At 63.6% G+C, this 16,002-nt stretch overlaps 1 protein-coding gene across 2 annotated transcripts in view; it reads left to right on the top strand.

Annotated features, from left to right (window-relative positions):
• Nucleotides 1-14,661, top strand: part of HDLBP (high density lipoprotein binding protein) — a 58,653-nt gene extending 43,992 nt beyond the window's left edge. For both annotated transcript variants that reach the window (XM_070787075.1, XM_070787074.1), the window contains exons 10-28: nucleotides 467-571; nucleotides 846-924; nucleotides 2,200-2,339; nucleotides 2,985-3,089; nucleotides 3,211-3,324; nucleotides 4,051-4,137; nucleotides 4,271-4,402; nucleotides 6,434-6,652; nucleotides 8,646-8,867; nucleotides 8,950-9,168; nucleotides 9,476-9,614; nucleotides 10,534-10,688; nucleotides 11,373-11,477; nucleotides 11,646-11,780; nucleotides 12,671-12,814; nucleotides 13,380-13,565; nucleotides 13,854-13,970; nucleotides 14,072-14,200; nucleotides 14,290-14,661. In XM_070787075.1, coding sequence (XP_070643176.1) covers nucleotides 467-571; nucleotides 846-924; nucleotides 2,200-2,339; nucleotides 2,985-3,089; nucleotides 3,211-3,324; nucleotides 4,051-4,137; nucleotides 4,271-4,402; nucleotides 6,434-6,652; nucleotides 8,646-8,867; nucleotides 8,950-9,168; nucleotides 9,476-9,614; nucleotides 10,534-10,688; nucleotides 11,373-11,477; nucleotides 11,646-11,780; nucleotides 12,671-12,814; nucleotides 13,380-13,565; nucleotides 13,854-13,970; nucleotides 14,072-14,200; nucleotides 14,290-14,376 — 2,619 coding nt within the window. In that variant the 3' untranslated portion in view covers nucleotides 14,377-14,661. The remainder of the gene's footprint in view (nucleotides 1-466; nucleotides 572-845; nucleotides 925-2,199; nucleotides 2,340-2,984; nucleotides 3,090-3,210; nucleotides 3,325-4,050; nucleotides 4,138-4,270; nucleotides 4,403-6,433; nucleotides 6,653-8,645; nucleotides 8,868-8,949; nucleotides 9,169-9,475; nucleotides 9,615-10,533; nucleotides 10,689-11,372; nucleotides 11,478-11,645; nucleotides 11,781-12,670; nucleotides 12,815-13,379; nucleotides 13,566-13,853; nucleotides 13,971-14,071; nucleotides 14,201-14,289) is intronic.
• The last annotated feature ends 1,341 nt before the right edge of the window (nucleotides 14,662-16,002 follow it).

The following is a 16,002-nucleotide window of genomic DNA, read 5'->3' as shown; positions in this document are numbered from 1 at the left end:
AGTAGTTACGTCTGAGAAACCTATGGCGCAGAGCGGGTGCTTGGGCTGCGGAGGGGGCGGAGGAGGCCCCTCCCTCCCCCAGTCCCAGTGCCCGGGGAAGCCCCGCAGTGCTCCAGTCCCAGTGCTCCGGGGGCGGCAGCAGATCTAGTGACCCTGGCAGGGACCCTGTGCGTGGTGTCTCGTTGCGGTCTTGCTCGGAGTCCTGGTCCCCGCGGGCCAGGGGGCGTGGGGGGGTGGCGTGAGCAGTGTGGTGTTGGGGTGCTCCTGCAGTGGTTCTGGTGACACGCAGGGGGCCTTGCTCTTGGCACAGGGTGGTTCCTGCCAAAGCCACAGTGGTCCCCACACCCCCCTCCCCCAACCTGTTCTGGAGCCTGTGGGTGGGCCACGGACCCCGAGGGCAGCCTGGGCTCCCGAGGGGCTTCTGCGCCGTGCTGTCCTCACAGCTGGACGCGTGTTGGTGCGGCAGGTCCACATCGAGTTCACGGAGGGCGAGGACAGGATCACACTGGAAGGCCCCACGGAGGATGTCAGCGTGGCCCAGGAGCAGATCGAGGCCATGGTCAAGGACCTGGTAAGGGGTCCCCAGCCGCACCCCGAGCGCCGGCCGAGCAGGCACAGCCATCAAGGCCTCGGAGGGCCGGGGAGGGCCCGGAGTTCAGGACGGCCCAGGGAGAGGGCCCGCGCCCAGAAGGAGGATGTGTTGGGGGCCCTGCAGCTGAGGGAGCAGGGCAGTGGCAGCCGCTGGCCTCCAGACTTGGGTCATGGCGGCCTGCCTATCTGTGGGGAGACCTGGGCGCATGTCCTGGACTCAGTCCCCACAGCCTTGCTCTGTGTGCCCCCTGCAGATTAACCGGATGGATTACGTGGAGATCAACATTGACCACAAGTTTCACAGACATCTCATTGGGAAGAGCGGAGCCAACAGTGAGTGGGGGGCGCTCCAGGTTGCCGGGGGGTCCCGTGCAGAGCCTTGGACAGGGCCCCCCGAGGCTAGCGCTGAAGGTGCCTGGGGCCGTGTCGTCACGTTGAGCCAGACCTGCAGGGCTGGGCTCTGCCTGCCAGGGCCCTCGCAGGCGCCACTTGACCACACGCCTGCTGGGCGGACAGCCTCAGCTGAGGACCGAGCCCTGAGTGGGCCAGCGGGCAGCCGCCGAGAGAGCGGTCTGCCCGCGTCCACGGGTGTTGGGCACGGTTCAAAACCCACGCCTCCCCTCAGTGTGACTGCGCGGCCCCACGGTGCTCTCCAGCCCTGAGCAGCTTGCCCCTGGCTGTGACCCCTGCTGCAGGTGGAGAGGGGGCACCCCGTGAACCTGCCCTCCTGAACTCTGCCTTGTACGGTCCTGGCTTGCTCAGAGTCCGCAGGGGCGAGTCGCTGCTGCCCGGCCCATGCACTCACCTTCACAGAAGGTGGGAGCCGGTCCTGACGCTGACTCCTGGTTTCTGTTCCCGGAAGGACAGGCCACTACGGTGTCTGCCCTGCTTTCTCCTGGTTCACTTGCTCACCTTGATTTTATTTCATGTAAACTCTGCTGCTTGTCTGCTGTGTCCTTGGTTCTTGTCCTGCGAGGACCAGCCTAGAGCAGCCCCGCCCCACAGAGACCGCCCCGAGCGGGCAGCTCCCGGGGGTGTCTGCGTGTGCACAGCCCCTGCTTGGCGCCCCTTTGAGGAGCTTGGTTTCCCTTGACTATCCAGCGTGCAGAACGCTGACCCCGTTTCCTGGTGGGCGAGCTTGGGCCTCTGTTGACGGGGTGACAGGAGGGCTGAACAATCACTGGTTTTGCAGACAGTGAGGGCTGAAGTCTGTCTAGACAGCGTGGCCCCCATGTGGCTCCATGGGGATCAATGAGGGTGCTCTTATCTTCAGGTACTGTGGACTCCTCTGGGTTTCATGGCTTGTTTTTTACTGTGTCTTTTTGAGAGTAATTTTTTCTAAGCTGTGGAGTATGAGCTGCCACAGTGGTCTCTGTCCACATTAGCGACGCCCCAGCCACGCCCAGCCCAGCATGCTTGGGTGCTGGGTGGCCCTCGCCCTGGGCGTGGAACGCTCTCAGGGAGGCAGCAGCGTGTGGTCCCTCTGGGTGGTGGCCAGTCAGGGCTCCTCGTGGGGCGCGGGAAGGCCTCCCGCCCTTGTGCCTGTGGATAGTGGCTTGGGTCGGGGCAGGGTGGCTCTGCGCCCAGTGGTGTCTGCCGTGTCCCCAGTAAACAGGATCAAGGACCAGTGCAAGGTATCCGTGCGCATCCCTCCCGACAGCGAGAAGAGCAGCCTGATCCGCATCGAGGGCGACCCGCAGGGCGTGCGGCAGGCCAAGCGGGAGCTGCTGGAGCTCGCCTCCCGCATGGTAAGCCCGGCCAGCCCGCGCTGCGCCCCTGCAGCAGGTCCGTGGCCTTCCCTGATGCAGCGCCCAGCGGCAGGGGCGTGCTGGCACCCCACTGGTTCCCACGTGCAGCTGCTGTTGAGGCTCACGGCCTGCGTTGTCTGCACAGCGGGCAGGGGGGAATGTCTCTCCCCTCCCCCAGACCAAGCTGCAGCCTCCACGCAGGAGCAGACAGGTGTCTCCCTGCTCTACATGTCTGATCCGGAACCCCGGTGTTGTGGACAGGGGCTGCTTGGCTGGTGGCGTGTCCCCACGTCCCAGCTCTGCTCGCTCCTCTGTGCAGTGTTTCCCCTGATGGGGGAGCCAGCCCCTAGAGGAGGCTGTGGGCCGCGGGGCTTGCAGCCTCTCCCGTGCTTGTCCACGCAGGGAAACGTCTGAGCCACTCTCTGCAGGAGGCCCGGCTCCCAACCGCAGGCAGATGCGCTGGCTGAGTGCTGCGGGCTCGCTGCTGGGTAGAGGGCCCCGCTCAGCTTTGTGCTGTGCCTGGCTCCCGCAAGAGCGTGCGCTGCAGCCGCTGGTGGAGACCACGGGGGCCCTGTGGGGCGCTCTGCCCGGAGCGACACCCGGGGCTGCACCTGGGCCCCTCAGTGTGCTCTCTCGTGTGTTTAGGAGAACGAGCGTACCAAGGACCTAATCATCGAGCAGAGATTTCATCGCACAATCATCGGGCAGAAGGGTGAACGGATCCGTGAAATTCGGGACAAATTCCCGGAGGTAAAGTGTCCCCAGCGGCGCCCTTCACCGCCGTCTAATCGGCAGTTGGAAAAGGGGCTCCGTATTGTGGGGTCCAGTCCTTGCTGATTATCGAACTTGACCTCCCGATCATTTGTTCTAGGTTATCATCAACTTTCCAGACCCAGCACAAAAAAGCGATATTGTTCAACTCAGAGGGCCCAAGAACGAGGTGGAGAAATGCACAAAATACATGCAGAAGATGGTGGCAGACCTGGTAAGGGGCACTTCCATCTTTTGTCGGAACAGCGTCTCGGGTGGTGTGGGGCCGGGGGTCCCCCGCACCCGCTTCAGGGAGCACGCTTGGGTGCTGGGGCGGCCCGCCCTCAGCGTTCAGACCGGCAGAAAGGGTTGTGACCTCCGTGTCCGGTGGGGGTCAGTGGGGGACCACCTTGCCGTTCAGGTTACTTTGTTTCCTGGGGGGTCCTCAGATACCCGGTAAGCAGAGGGGTCTGCTTAGTTGCATGAGGCATCGTTTACTGATTGGTCGTTTTTCTGAAAACTTGGACCATGAGGAAGCGGTTTGGAAAGTGCTGAGGGGGCGGGCGGCCAGTGCCCGGGGGCTCCCGGCGGTTTTCTGGGGCTCAGCTTGACCCCCTCAGGAGGCGCTGCCGGGTGGCGGGAAGTCCCACGACCCTCCTTCGTGTGTGCCGCGCTCACACCTGGGCTTGAGTTGTGGCCTCTGGGCCTGTCCAGGCTGTGAGCCGTGGGTGTGAGGGTGCCTTCCCCGGGCGTGGGGGCCTCTGACCAGGCCCTGCAGCAGCCGGACAGGCACACTGGTTAGTCAGTCAGCTGTGGGCTCAGTTGCCTCCTGGCAGACCTTGGGGTCGGACAGGGAGGGGAGTGGGCCCTGGCCTGTCCGCGTCACAGGAGCCCGTCGTCTGGCCTTCGGGCCTGGGAGGGTCGCTTCACTCGACCTATTGTGCCATCCTTGGTTTTTAAGGTGGAAAACAGCTACTCGATTTCTGTTCCAATCTTCAAGCAATTCCACAAGAACATCATCGGGAAGGGAGGCGCAAACATTAAAAAGGTGACCGCCGGCGCATCTGCCCGCGCCTCACCTCTGCCCGCCCTGCCCTGAGCCCTGCCCTGAGCTGGCCTAGGTTTTAATGCGGGACCAGGGGGGAGGTGGCATCGCTCCTCACAGGCCTCTCTCCTTGCAGATTCGGGAAGAAAGCAACACCAAAATCGACCTTCCAGCAGAGAACAGCAACTCGGAGACCATCGTCATCACTGGCAAGCGGGCCAACTGTGAGGCCGCCCGCAGCCGCATCCTGTCCATCCAGAAGGACCTGGTAAGGGGCGGGCGCGGGCGGGCCAGCAGCCTGCCGCCTGTCCCCGGCACCGGGAAGCCCACACTTTCTTTCTCTTTGGGGGTTTTTTGAGAGAGTGAGAGGCAAGAAAAGGCCGGTGTAGAGAGTGCAGTTTGAGTTTTACTGTGTGTCTGCTCCTAGGGGTCCCCGCCACAGCACGCTTGGGGGTCCAGTGCGTGCACTGTCCTTCTGCACACACCCCTGCCCCCGCGCCCCGTTCTTTTGGCGACGCCCTGCCACGTGCTGGGAGCTGCTGCTGTCTACCGTCTCTGTGCCGTCTGTGTCATTTCCTTCGGCCCCCTTTCGACTGGTGTTTCGTGGCTCCAGCCCCCACTTTGGGCCTGTGGCTGGGGTTTCGTGGCTCCACCCCCCGCTTCGGGCCTGTGGCTGGGGTTTCGTGGCTCTGTTTCCCTCTTTGGGCCTGTCTGTTTTCCTGTGTGATGTCAGTGGTTGCTCCAGGGGTTGGGGCGTCTTCGGCTGACTCAGTGCTGCTTGGAATGCAGGGTGAGGGCCTGAGAACGGTGGGCACACCACCGCTGTGCTGTCCGCACGCTGTAAGCCCACACGCTTCCTTACCTTTTGTGTTTAAATGTCCAGTTATCTTTTAGAAGGGTCGAATAATACGAAACGTCCGGACGCACGTACTTGGCACGTAGACGTACCTCCGGCTTCAGCTGCCCACCACTTCCCTCTCGAGCCCACGCGGCCCCTGAGCCTCCGCTGGCCCCACGGTCGGCCTTCCCAGAACGTCACACAGTTGGGATGCCGTGTGGCCGTTTCCAGTTGACCTCTCTCACTTGGTGATAGGAAGGCTGTGTGGTGTGACAGCGTGCGTTTCTGTAAGAAGTGCCTTCTGCGGTGGCGGCACCTCCTGGCGCCCCCGGCAGCCTCCACGCCTCAGGCCGGGGGCGGCGTCCTGTCCCGTGCCTGCGTGTGTCCCGTGTGGCTCATAAGACAGCTAGCGTCGCCCTGCCGTTTCTCCTCTGCTGGCTTGTCTGACGATGATCCCAGTCTCTAGCAAGTTCTCATGTGTCCTGGTGTCATTTCATTCGTGTTTCTTTGCTTGGAGTTTCTCAGACTTCTTGGATATGTGAGTTTAGAGTTGTCCTGAAATGCGGAAGGATTTGGGGACTTCCCTGGTGGTGCTAAGACTGCACTCAAGTACAAAGAGAGCAGGGCCAGTCCCTGGTTGGGGCATGTAGATAAGACCCCACATGCCGTGCAGGATGGCCAAGAAAGAAAACCCGACCAAAGAAACCAACAATCAGTAGGATTTATGTCACTTTGCACGTGTCGTCCTCCCCTCTGCAAGTTCAGCTTCGACCCTTTGTTTTTATGCCTGACACCATCAGGCTTGCCTTTGGCTTCTGGACCACGTGCAGCGTCGTGGAAATAGCTGTTCAGTGTCCTGGGCCACTGGCTCTGTCTCATTTCGGGCTGTTCTCCATTGTTCATCCCCGTGATGGCTCGTTTTTTCTCATTTCTTTTCATGCCCAGTTTTTCTTTTTGTTTTTATGGGATGCCAGATATTACGAAGTTTACTTTGGTGTATAATAGGTGTTTTCTGCGTTCCTGTGACGCGTCTTCAGGCTTTGTTATTTCACAGCACTTTGCTCCTTTCGGGTTTGGTATTTAGACTTGTCAGGTGGGGTCACAGTGCCGAGTCGAGAGCCAGTGGCTTCCCCAGCGCAGCCAGGCTCCCTGCACATCCCGCCGTGAGCCTGCAGTGCTCCGGCTGCCCACCCCCTGCGCATCCCACCGTGAGCCTGCAGGGCCCCCTGGACAGTCGGCGTTGCGTCCTTGGTGTGGGACTTGCCCGGGAGAGGGCCAGGTGCGGGCTGCTGGCTCCGCCTCCAGCATCTCACCATGTGCCCGGAGGAGGAGAGCGCAGTCCCGCCTTGACTTGGGGCAGGGTCCTGGCTTACAGGGCGCTCGGGCAGGCCGGCCCTGGGGCTCTGTGATGGGCCTGCCCTTCTGGCCTCACAGGCTCCCTCGTGTTGCATGTGACTCCAGGCCAACATCGCCGAGGTGGAGGTGTCCATCCCCGCACGACTGCACAACTCGCTCATCGGCACCAAGGGCCGCCTCATCCGCTCCATCATGGAGGAGTGCGGTGGGGTCCACATCCACTTCCCCGTGGAGGGCTCGGGCAGCGACACCGTGGTCATCAGGGGCCCGTCCTCGGACGTGGAGAAGGCCCGGAAGCAGCTGCTGCACCTGGCAGAGGAGAAGGTGAGCGCCGAGCGCGGCGGTCTGCCCTCGCGTCCCGCTGGGGGCCTGCACAGCCTGTCTCTGCGGCAGGTGGGAGCACATCTGTGCACACGCGCGTGTCTCCTGAAGGGCCTCTCTAGGCCGGAGGCCTGCATGTTCAGTGGAGAAAACTTGCTGTTGGGCTCGTTATTTGGGGCTTTTCCCTCCTGAGTATGATTTGCGTACAGGAAGTCTCCGCGTGTAGTTCTGGGTTAATGGCCCACGTTCATGGGACCCCCACTCAGAAATGTCCTTCGCCAGGCACCGCCTCCCGGCCTCCGCTGACCCGGGCGCGCTGCCCCTCTGTCTCAGCACCCCTGCGGCTGTTTCTGGCCTCCGCTGTCTCAGCAGCACGCCAGGGGGTGACTGCCGCAAGGTAGCTCAGGGCCCTCAGCGTTGTGCTTGTTGAAACTGCCCCGGCTCCTCCGGGCTCTCTGACTTCCCGTGTGCGTTGGAACCAGGCTGTCAGTGTCTTGGGCAAGTCTGTCTTGGATCCCGACTGGAGCTGTGTTGAGTCTGAAGATCAGATCCCGGAGGACTGCCACCCCGACAGTTTGGGTCCTCCAGGGTTTACACTGCTTGATTTTTCAGTGGTGCTGTGTCATTCTTAGCATGAAAATCTTGTTCATTGTGTTTGGCTTGTCTTTTTTGACTTTTAGTGGAATTATAAATGGTGCTGTTTTACGCGTTTCCGTTCGTGGCGCTTATAGGCGTAGACTGGAGTTCTGCGTCCGGGCCGTGCTTCTGGCCTGCAGCCCGCTTGTTAGTGCCAGCGCCTTTCCTGGTGGACTCGGACGCGTGTTCTCTGTGAAGCACACCGTCTGTGGGTGGCGGTTGCAGTCCTCCTTGCTGATACGCGCCTGCGTGTCTCCTTTCCTGGTGGACTCTGACGCGTGTTCTCTGTGAAGCACACCGTCTGTGGGTGGCGGTTGCAGTCCTCCTTGCTGATACGCGCCTGCGTGTCTCCCTTAATGGTGCTGCTTGTGCCCGTGTGCTGTTGGGCAGCGTGGCGAGCAGACAGCCTGGCTGGCTGGCCGCGCCGTGAGGCGGGCTGGGTCTTTGGCAGCTCTTCCAGCTGAGGAAGTCCCTTCTGTGCTTGGTTTGCAGAGAGTCTTTATCAGGAATAGGTGTGGGATCTGTTGAGATGCTTGCTTGGTTTTTCTTTCTCTGGTATAAATACAAGCTGGTTTAGTGTCTGACCACCCTGGAGTTTCTAGGGTGGGCCTGCTTGGGGATGATGCACCCTTTTATCACGTTGCAGGGATGGGCTCCCTGACTCTTAGATTTTTTTAAATGCTGCTGTTTAAGTGTCTGAAAAGTTGAAGATTTTCAGTGGTGGTTTGTGAAACCAGCACTTACAGATAACAATTCAGTTATTTGCTGTTCAGCTTGGGGGCTGGTTTCACGACAAGAAAAAGGAAAGAGTGCCCACTGTGGGCTTGTCTGCCTGGGGGAGTGTCCTCTTGAGTTCTGCAGACCCCCTGCCAGAGGATCGCTCAGCAAGGTCACTGGTCCGGGACTTCTCCTGGGCTCTGGTTGCATGGTCAGATACGGCCTTGGTTGGCTTGGCTGTCTCTGAGCTGGGTGCATGGGTCACCTGGAGCCCTGGGAGTGAGCACTGGACGAGGCGCTGTCGGCTGCGGTCAGGCGGTGTGGGGCTGCCCAGGCCTGGAGATGTTCTGGGCAGGCTGTGGGCTTCCTGCTATGCGGGTGCAGCCCTCCCCACAACGTCCCCTTGCAGAGGGAGGTGGGAACAGCTTTCAGAGGCGCAGGCTGCTGTTGGGGGCAGGACTGGGGTTCTCGTTCGTGCAGGGAAGGGAAGGCACATGCTGCCTGGTCTGGGTGTCCGCGGTGAGACCTGAGCAGCCCCGTTTGGAAGGTCGTTGGTGGCAGTGTGAGGAGAACTCCCCCACCCTGCTGTCCCTGGGGCCGCATAGGCGGCACCAGGCCAACGAAGCTGGATTGGTTTGTGCAGCAAACCAAAAGCTTCACAGTTGACATCCGCGCCAAGCCCGAGTACCACAAGTTCCTCATCGGCAAAGGGGGCGGGAAGATCCGCAAGGTGCGGGACAGCACCGGGGCGCGCATTGTCTTCCCGGCGGCCGAGGACCGCGAGCAGGACCTGATCACCATCATCGGGAAGGAGGATGCTGTCAGGGAGGCCCAGCGGGAGCTGGAGGCGCTCATCCAGAACCTGGTGAGCTGGGCGGGCGGGGCTGGGCCGGGAGGTGGGCGGCAGGCGGGCGGGGGCTCATGCCGCACCCTTCCCAACGCCCCAGGACAACGTGGTTGAAGACTGCATGCTGGTGGACCCCAAGCACCACCGCCACTTCGTCATCCGGAGAGGCCAGGTGCTGCGGGAGATCGCCGAGGAGTACGGCGGGGTGATGGTCAGCTTCCCGCGCTCCGGCACGCAGAGCGACAAGGTCACCCTCAAGGGCGCCAAGGACTGCGTGGAGGCGGCCAAGAAGCGCATCCAGGAGATCATCGAGGACCTGGTGGGCCCCCAGCGTGGCGGGCTCAGGCCCTGACGGGCGGTTGCTCCTTGCCCTCACAGGCCCAGCCCCTGCCTGCCCCCTCCTGGGTGGGGAGTCAGACCCAGGGAAAAGGCGCAGCAGGGCAGACAGAGCCCAGCCTCTGAGGGCCCCTGGCTGTGCGGCGGGGCGGGGGCCTCCCTGTGGCCCTACCCCGGGCCACTGCGACCAGTGGCCTTGGGGGAGGGAGGCAGAAGTGGTGTGGCCGTGAACTTGGCCCTGAGCAACTGACCTTGGCTTTACTTCTCTTTTTTGCTCTGTCTCCTCCCAGGAAGCCCAGGTGACCATAGAATGCACCATACCCCAGAAATTCCATCGATCAGTCATGGGCCCTAAAGGTTCCAAGATCCAGCAGATCACCCGGGACTATAACGTTCAAATTAAATTCCCAGACAGAGAAGAGAACCCAGGTGGGTCCTGGCTGGGGGAGGCGGGGCCTGTCGGCTGTCCGGGGGCTTCCAGAGGCTCAGGGTCGCTCTGGCCTGTCGGAGCAGGCGGTGTTGTGGTTGCAGGGAGATGAAGGGCCCTTCGGACGTCCTCAGGGTTCCCAGCGGCTAGTGACCTGGCCCGGGAGAGCCTCCCGCGCGGGAGGAGGTGAATCTCCTGTCTTCCTCAGAAGAGCTTGGGCTACGAGTTCAACCATATCTGTTGCGTTTACGTTTTCCACTCGAATGTTCACTAATTTTGAAACAACCTCATGTTAAAGAAGAGCTGCACAGGAAGGTGTAGAGATGAGTCTGCGCTCACCACCTGGCTTACACACGGCACGCTTTTTCTTTCTGAGTCGTCTGTGTGTCGGCTTCAGGCCCACCCCTCACCCACGCGGCTTCCTCGCGAGGACGAGGACTCGAGGGGCGTCGGGGAGCCTGGCTCGTGCGACCCGTGCGCTCAGAGCCGTGTGCCCCTGTGTCCTCTCGCGGGCTCCGCCCGCCCGGTCGCTGCTGCCTTGGGCGGCTGCGTCTGTGTTCCTGTCTCCTGGACGCTGTCTTGCTCCACGAGTGTCCTTTGGTTGTTTTGGTCACGTCTGGTTCCCGTGTGGAACCCCTGGACCCCACCAGCCGCTGTCAGCCCCAGCGTGCTTGCACTGTGCGTGCTGTCCTCCTGACGTGAGGGGCAGGCGTTACCGCGTCCCCATTCGGTCCTGTTCTCAAGCCACCTCCGCCCGGCGGTGGTCTCCTCCCTTCTCAGCGGGCCCTGCTCCGCCTCCCCCTGCAGCCCCTGAGGCAGGTGTGGAGGCCCGGCCCCCCACCCCATCCCGTCCTCCCGAGGCACCTTGGGGGTGCTGGGCCCTGGGCGTGCGCGGCCTGAGCTGCTCCTCCATGTCCCTAGGGCACAGCGTGGAGCCTGCTGTCCACGAGAACGGCGAGGACGCCGCAGAGGGGAGAGAGGGCAAGGAGGCTGAGCCTGGCTCCCCCAGAAGGTGCGACATCATCGTCATTTCCGGCCGAAAGGAGAAGTGCGAGGCGGCCAAGGAAGCCCTGGAGGTGGGCTTGGACCCCACTCAGCCCCGCCCCTGGCCCTTAGCAGGGAGCTGGCGCAGATCTGAGACCTGAGCACCTGGGCTCTCGTTAGGGGCGGAGCTGCTGGCCTGGGGCCACAGACAAGCAGAGCTGGTGGGGCTCGGGCACCGCCCTGCCCCCGGCCCCCTCTCCTGGCCCCTCCCCGCAGTGTGCAGGGTCCCGAGAGGCAGCACTCAGTGAGCCCCAGCGCCGTGGACGGGATTGAGGGTCCTGTCGTGATGCGAGGACAAGCGGGAAACAGACGGGTTCCCAGGGCGGGCAGGCTGCAGAGATGACAGGGGTCTTAAGCGCTGCACCAGGAGGGGGCCGTGGTCCCGGGCGGAGTCCCGTCGCTCTGACCTTCTCTAGGGTCTCTGAGGCCAGGATCAGGGTGCGCCTCTGTGTGGCCCCAGCCCCTCTGTGGGCTCCCAGACCCCAAGGCCCTGGGCTTGCACAGCTCTGCTTCTCCTAGGGGCTGCTGCACCCCCCACCCTTTCCCGTGTCCCTTCACATGGAGAGTGGCGCTCTGCCCAGCTGGGGCAGCATGGAAGGTTCTAGAGAGCATCTCATTCCCACAGGGCTCTTCCCCTGTGCCCCTGGGAGGCCTGCTGCTGAGCCCATGAGCTCCCCACCCCCACCCTCAGGCCTGACCCCAGCCCTGTCCTGCAGGCGCTGGTTCCGGTCACCATTGAAGTGGAGGTGCCCTTTGACCTTCACCGCTACATCATTGGCCAGAAGGGAAGTGGGATACGCAAGATGATGGACGAGTTTGAGGTAAAGCCGCTCTGCAGGTTGTCTCCCCGGAGGCCGAGTGCTGGGAGGGGGTGCCGTGCTCCTGCCTGATCCCCGAGCTGAGCTCTTCCCCCCACCCTCCCCATCCCGAGGCTGAGCTGTGTCCCCAGGGACGCCCTCTGCAGCAGGCCTGCCCCCGTCTCCACGCAGGTGAACATTCACGTCCCGGCGCCTGAGCTGCAGTCTGACATCATCGCCATCACGGGCCTGGCTGCACACCTGGACCGGGCCAAGGCGGGGCTGCTGGAGCGGGTCAAGGAGCTGCAGGCCGAGCAGGAGGACCGGGTGAGGGCCGGGCGTCCCGGGGCCGAGCCCCTCGCACCCAGGCCGGCCCTCAGCCGGGCTTCGGGCGGCCGAGACAGTGCCGGCTGACCCTGCATCGCAGCCCAGGGTCCTGCGGGCCGGGAGCTCCCACTGAGGGTGGTGACGGGGGCCTGGCCCTCTTTTACGAAGACAGCAGCAGTTGGACTTCGTGTCGTTAGCTGTGTGTTAAATAAATATGAAGACCTTTGCCAGCCTTCCAGGGAGGGTTCAGCTGGGGAGGCCCGGGTGCCAGGAGAGGCCCCAGCGTGTGCCCGTGGTCCCGGCAGCCCTGCCAGCACCCGGGGTGCCGTCTCCTTGCTGACGGGGACGCGAGAAGCCCCTGTGCCTCTCGAGCTGGCGTGACGCCAGGCGGGTCCTGTGCAGCCCGAAGCCCCTTGCGGATACTGTGCGGGTGACAGGAGCTCACACACCTCAGGTCGGCCTCGGACGCGGTGCCGGCCTTGGGGTCCCCTCTGCCCAGAGCGCAGCCTGAACTTTTGGCTGTGGACGTCCTTGTGCACTTTAGTTCCCTTCTGTGGGTCCACTCTTCTTGTTTGGTTTGGGGATTTGGGGCCTGCTCACGTCCCACCACCCTGAAAGCCCAGCTTGCACACTCACTGCGTCTCAAACTCAGGAGGTGGAGCCGGGCGGGCGCTGTGCCCGGTCCGCCTGAAGGCCTGTGCTCGTGGTAGCAGCGTCCTCGGGCCTTTGGTTCGGTTGCTGGGGGGCGGGCCACAGAGCTCAGCTGCAAAGCCAAGCCTTGTTCTTGGTGCAGAGTGATGCGATGCCCGCGGGCAGAGGATGGAGGGGCGACGACGGTGAGGGCCGGGGTGGAAGCGCTCCTGCCTCACTGAGCCTTGTCTCGTCGGCAGGCTTTACGGAGCTTTAAGCTGAGTGTCACTGTGGACCCCAAATACCACCCCAAGATCATCGGGAGGAAGGGGGCGGTGATCACCCAGATCCGCCTGGAGCATGACGTGAACATCCAGTTTCCTGATAAGGACGATGGGAGCCAGGTAGGGGGCCGGGGGCCTGCCCTGCTGTGGCCTGGCGGCGTCTCTCTCCCGGGCAGCTCTCAGTTCCTGCTCCTGTCTAGCGCCCAGATGTTCATCGTCGTGCTCGGGTCCTTGGCACTGTGGCGTGTCCTTCTCCGGGTCATAGTATTTTTTCCTGTTCTGAGGGGCATGGCCTCAAGTTGGAGTTTCTTGTCTCCTCCTTTCTGCTTTGAGTCCTCCCTTTCTCTGCTGGTGTTTTCGGGTCTGGCGTCTCACGTTGGCTGAGGGTGGGGTGCCAGCCGCAGCGTCTGCACCTACTCTCCAGGCCTCAGTCTCCAGTGGAGGGCCTTCCCTACACCCTGGCCGTCCGGCGTCTGCTCGTCTGTGCCCGCGCCCTCAGCCCGTGGTGGCGACTGTCCTTGTCGGGGGAGGCGGGGGTGCTGCCACCCTGCCCGGCCGCCGGTCTCCCCTTCAGGTGCAGCCCGCCGTGAGCACCTGCTCCTCGTGGCACCCTCGTGGTGCATGCCCCTGGTGCTCGCGGTCAGGTGTCCCTGGGGTGCCCTCTTCTGACCAGATCCTCTCTCAGCCCCAGGACCAAATCACCATCACAGGCTACGAGAAGAACACAGAGGCTGCCCGGGACGCCATCCTGAAGATCGTGGGTGAGCTTGAACAGATGGTTTCTGAGGACGTCCCGCTAGACCACCGCGTTCACGCCCGCATCATCGGTGCCCGTGGCAAAGCCATCCGCAAAATCATGGATGAGTTCAAGGTGAGTCCCTAAGCTGAGCCTGGAGTGCGGCTCATCCTCAGAGCAGGCCGGGAGATGGGCCGCACACCCCCAAACCGTCGGAGACCCAAGGCTCAGGTAGTGAGGTGCTGTGGGGTCACAGCGGGGACAGCTGGCACTTGTGGGCAGTGAGCGGCGGGCTCTGCGTCCGGAGGCGCATGAACTCTGAATGGCAGGCGCCCCTGGAGCGGGGGGCCCTCCACTAGAAGGGGGCCGTGCGCTCACGCACGGCGGGGCCTCGCCCACCCTGGCTGTGTGCACTCCTTCCAGGTGGACATCCGCTTCCCGCAGAGTGGGGCGCCCGACCCCAACTGCGTGACCGTGACGGGGCTCCCAGAGAACGTGGAGGAAGCCATCGACCACATCCTCAACCTGGAGGAGGAATACGTGAGTCTTGCGGGGGCGGCTGGCCCCGACGGCCCGGCGTGATGGGCCCCCGGGCCGGGACGGGCTCCCCTGCCGCAAACTGATGCCGCCTGTGCCCCCAGCTGGCCGACGTGGTGGACAGCGAGGCGCTGCAGCTGTACCTGAAGCCCCCAGCCCACGAGGAGTCCAAGGCGCCGTCCAAGGGCTTTGTCGTTCGCGACGCCCCCTGGACCGCCAGCAGCAGCGAGAAGGTGAGGCCTTGGCCCCGGCGTCCCGCGCTTGTGCTGTCCCGGGCGCTGCTGTGGGGCGGCTGTCCCTGAAGCCGTGTGCTCCCCGACAGGCTCCCGACATGAGCAGCTCCGAGGAGTTCCCCAGCTTCGGGGCTCAGGTGGCCCCCAAGACCCTGCCTTGGGGCCCCAAGCGATAATGACCAAGGAGCAGCACCTGCCCCGCGAGGGTCCATCTCACTCTGACCCAGCGGCTGGACCCTGCGTATGTGTCGATCCCGCCCGCCCTGAGGTCTCACAGCGAAGCCAGCAGCCCCGGCCCGGCCCTGCGCTCGGCACCTCGTGAACACTAAGGAGGCCGTGGTTCGGAGTCACCCCGCTCAGCGGCCAAGCTCCCGCCCGCCGGGAGAGCCCGCAGCTGCGGCCGCACCTGCTTCCTGTCATGACCTCAGGAAATAAATTTCCTTGACTTTATAAAAGCCAAACGTTTGCCCTCGTCCTTTCCCACCTCTCTCTCCCCTGCCTGCTGCAGACGTCCTCCGCGAGGACCACCCGCCTCTTCCAGCTGCTGGAAAGCCCGCTGACCCAGACCCCGGGGTCGAGGGGAGGCCCCGTGTGCACACTGGGTGTCACTGGCCCAAGCGAGAGCCCGGGGCCGCCCGAGGACCAGGAGGCCGGTGGGGGCGGCTCTCAGACGGCCTGGCCTCCACGTCGGGCCTCCACCCCAGACCGCCCAGCCCCACAGGCAGAGCCGAGGCCGCAGGGCAGGGCTCTGAGGAACGCAGGCGGGGGTGAGGGAGCTGGGACCCCCACCCCTCCACTGAGGCCCCCCACCCTGCAGCAGGCCTGTTTGCTCTTCTGCACCACCTTCAGCTTCCCGCGCCCACCAGCCCCCGGCTCCACCACCCTCCCCGCCCCCGGCCCCCCAGTCCACTGGGTTCCAGGCCTCGCCCTCCCTGACCCCTGCAGTCCAGAGTGGGGAGTGCGCAGGCCACCCCCCAGACGTCCTCAGACGCACGTACAAGAGGTAAGCGGCTGGCCCTGGGGTGCAGAGGACGTCCTAGCCGGCGGAGGACCGGATCCTTCTCAGGAGTCTGGTGGGCTGGTCCAGGCGGCGGCCCCAGGTCTCTGCAGGGCAGGCTGCTTGGTGAAGGGGAAGGTGGGGCCCTGGGCCCTGGGCCATCTGTCTCCTGGAGGTGACGGGCCACTCTGAGTTGTCCGGTCCGTGGTCTCCGACCTGGAGAAGCTGACTGTGTCCTCAGGAGGGTCACCACTGCTTAGCCCACCTTCTGGCCCACCCCCACCCCATGGGGGGTTTTTGTCTCATTTATTAACTCAGGCTCAGTCACCTTGACTGCAATTCCTGAACAGACCAAGAGTAGTCTCCCCACTGCAAGTCCCCGCCGGCCCACGTGGCCTTGAACATGCCCGTCCGTAAAGTGGGGCCGACGGGGCCTGTGTGCGGCCCCAGACGAGGCGGAGCCGATGGCCGGGGAGGGCAGAAGGGTGCCCTCCCGCCTCCCCAGGGGTGCCTGTCCCTGGGAGCCCCTCCTCTGTCCGCAGGGTCTCGGGGCCTCTCCCGGGTCAGCTCCCTTCCCATGAGAGACTTGGCGCGTGTGCGTTTGTTGCGAAGCCCCGGCCCTCACTGTGCCTGGGCTGATGGTGGTCGAAGGTCACATGGTGGCTGACCCGGCCTGTGCCCTGCGGCCTCCGGGGCTGCGAGCACCTGACGTGTGTCCAGCTCCTCTTCGAATGTCTTCCGTGTCACATGTGTCCGTAGCTACCATCCATCCCTTGGCCTTAGCTTTGAAATCTGGAGATTATAT

This window comes from Bos indicus, chromosome 3 (assembly GCF_029378745.1).
Source record: "Bos indicus isolate NIAB-ARS_2022 breed Sahiwal x Tharparkar chromosome 3, NIAB-ARS_B.indTharparkar_mat_pri_1.0, whole genome shotgun sequence".
NCBI classification, from domain to species: Eukaryota; Metazoa; Chordata; class Mammalia; order Artiodactyla; family Bovidae; genus Bos; species Bos indicus.
This window is presented reverse-complemented; position numbering and strand designations above follow the sequence as displayed.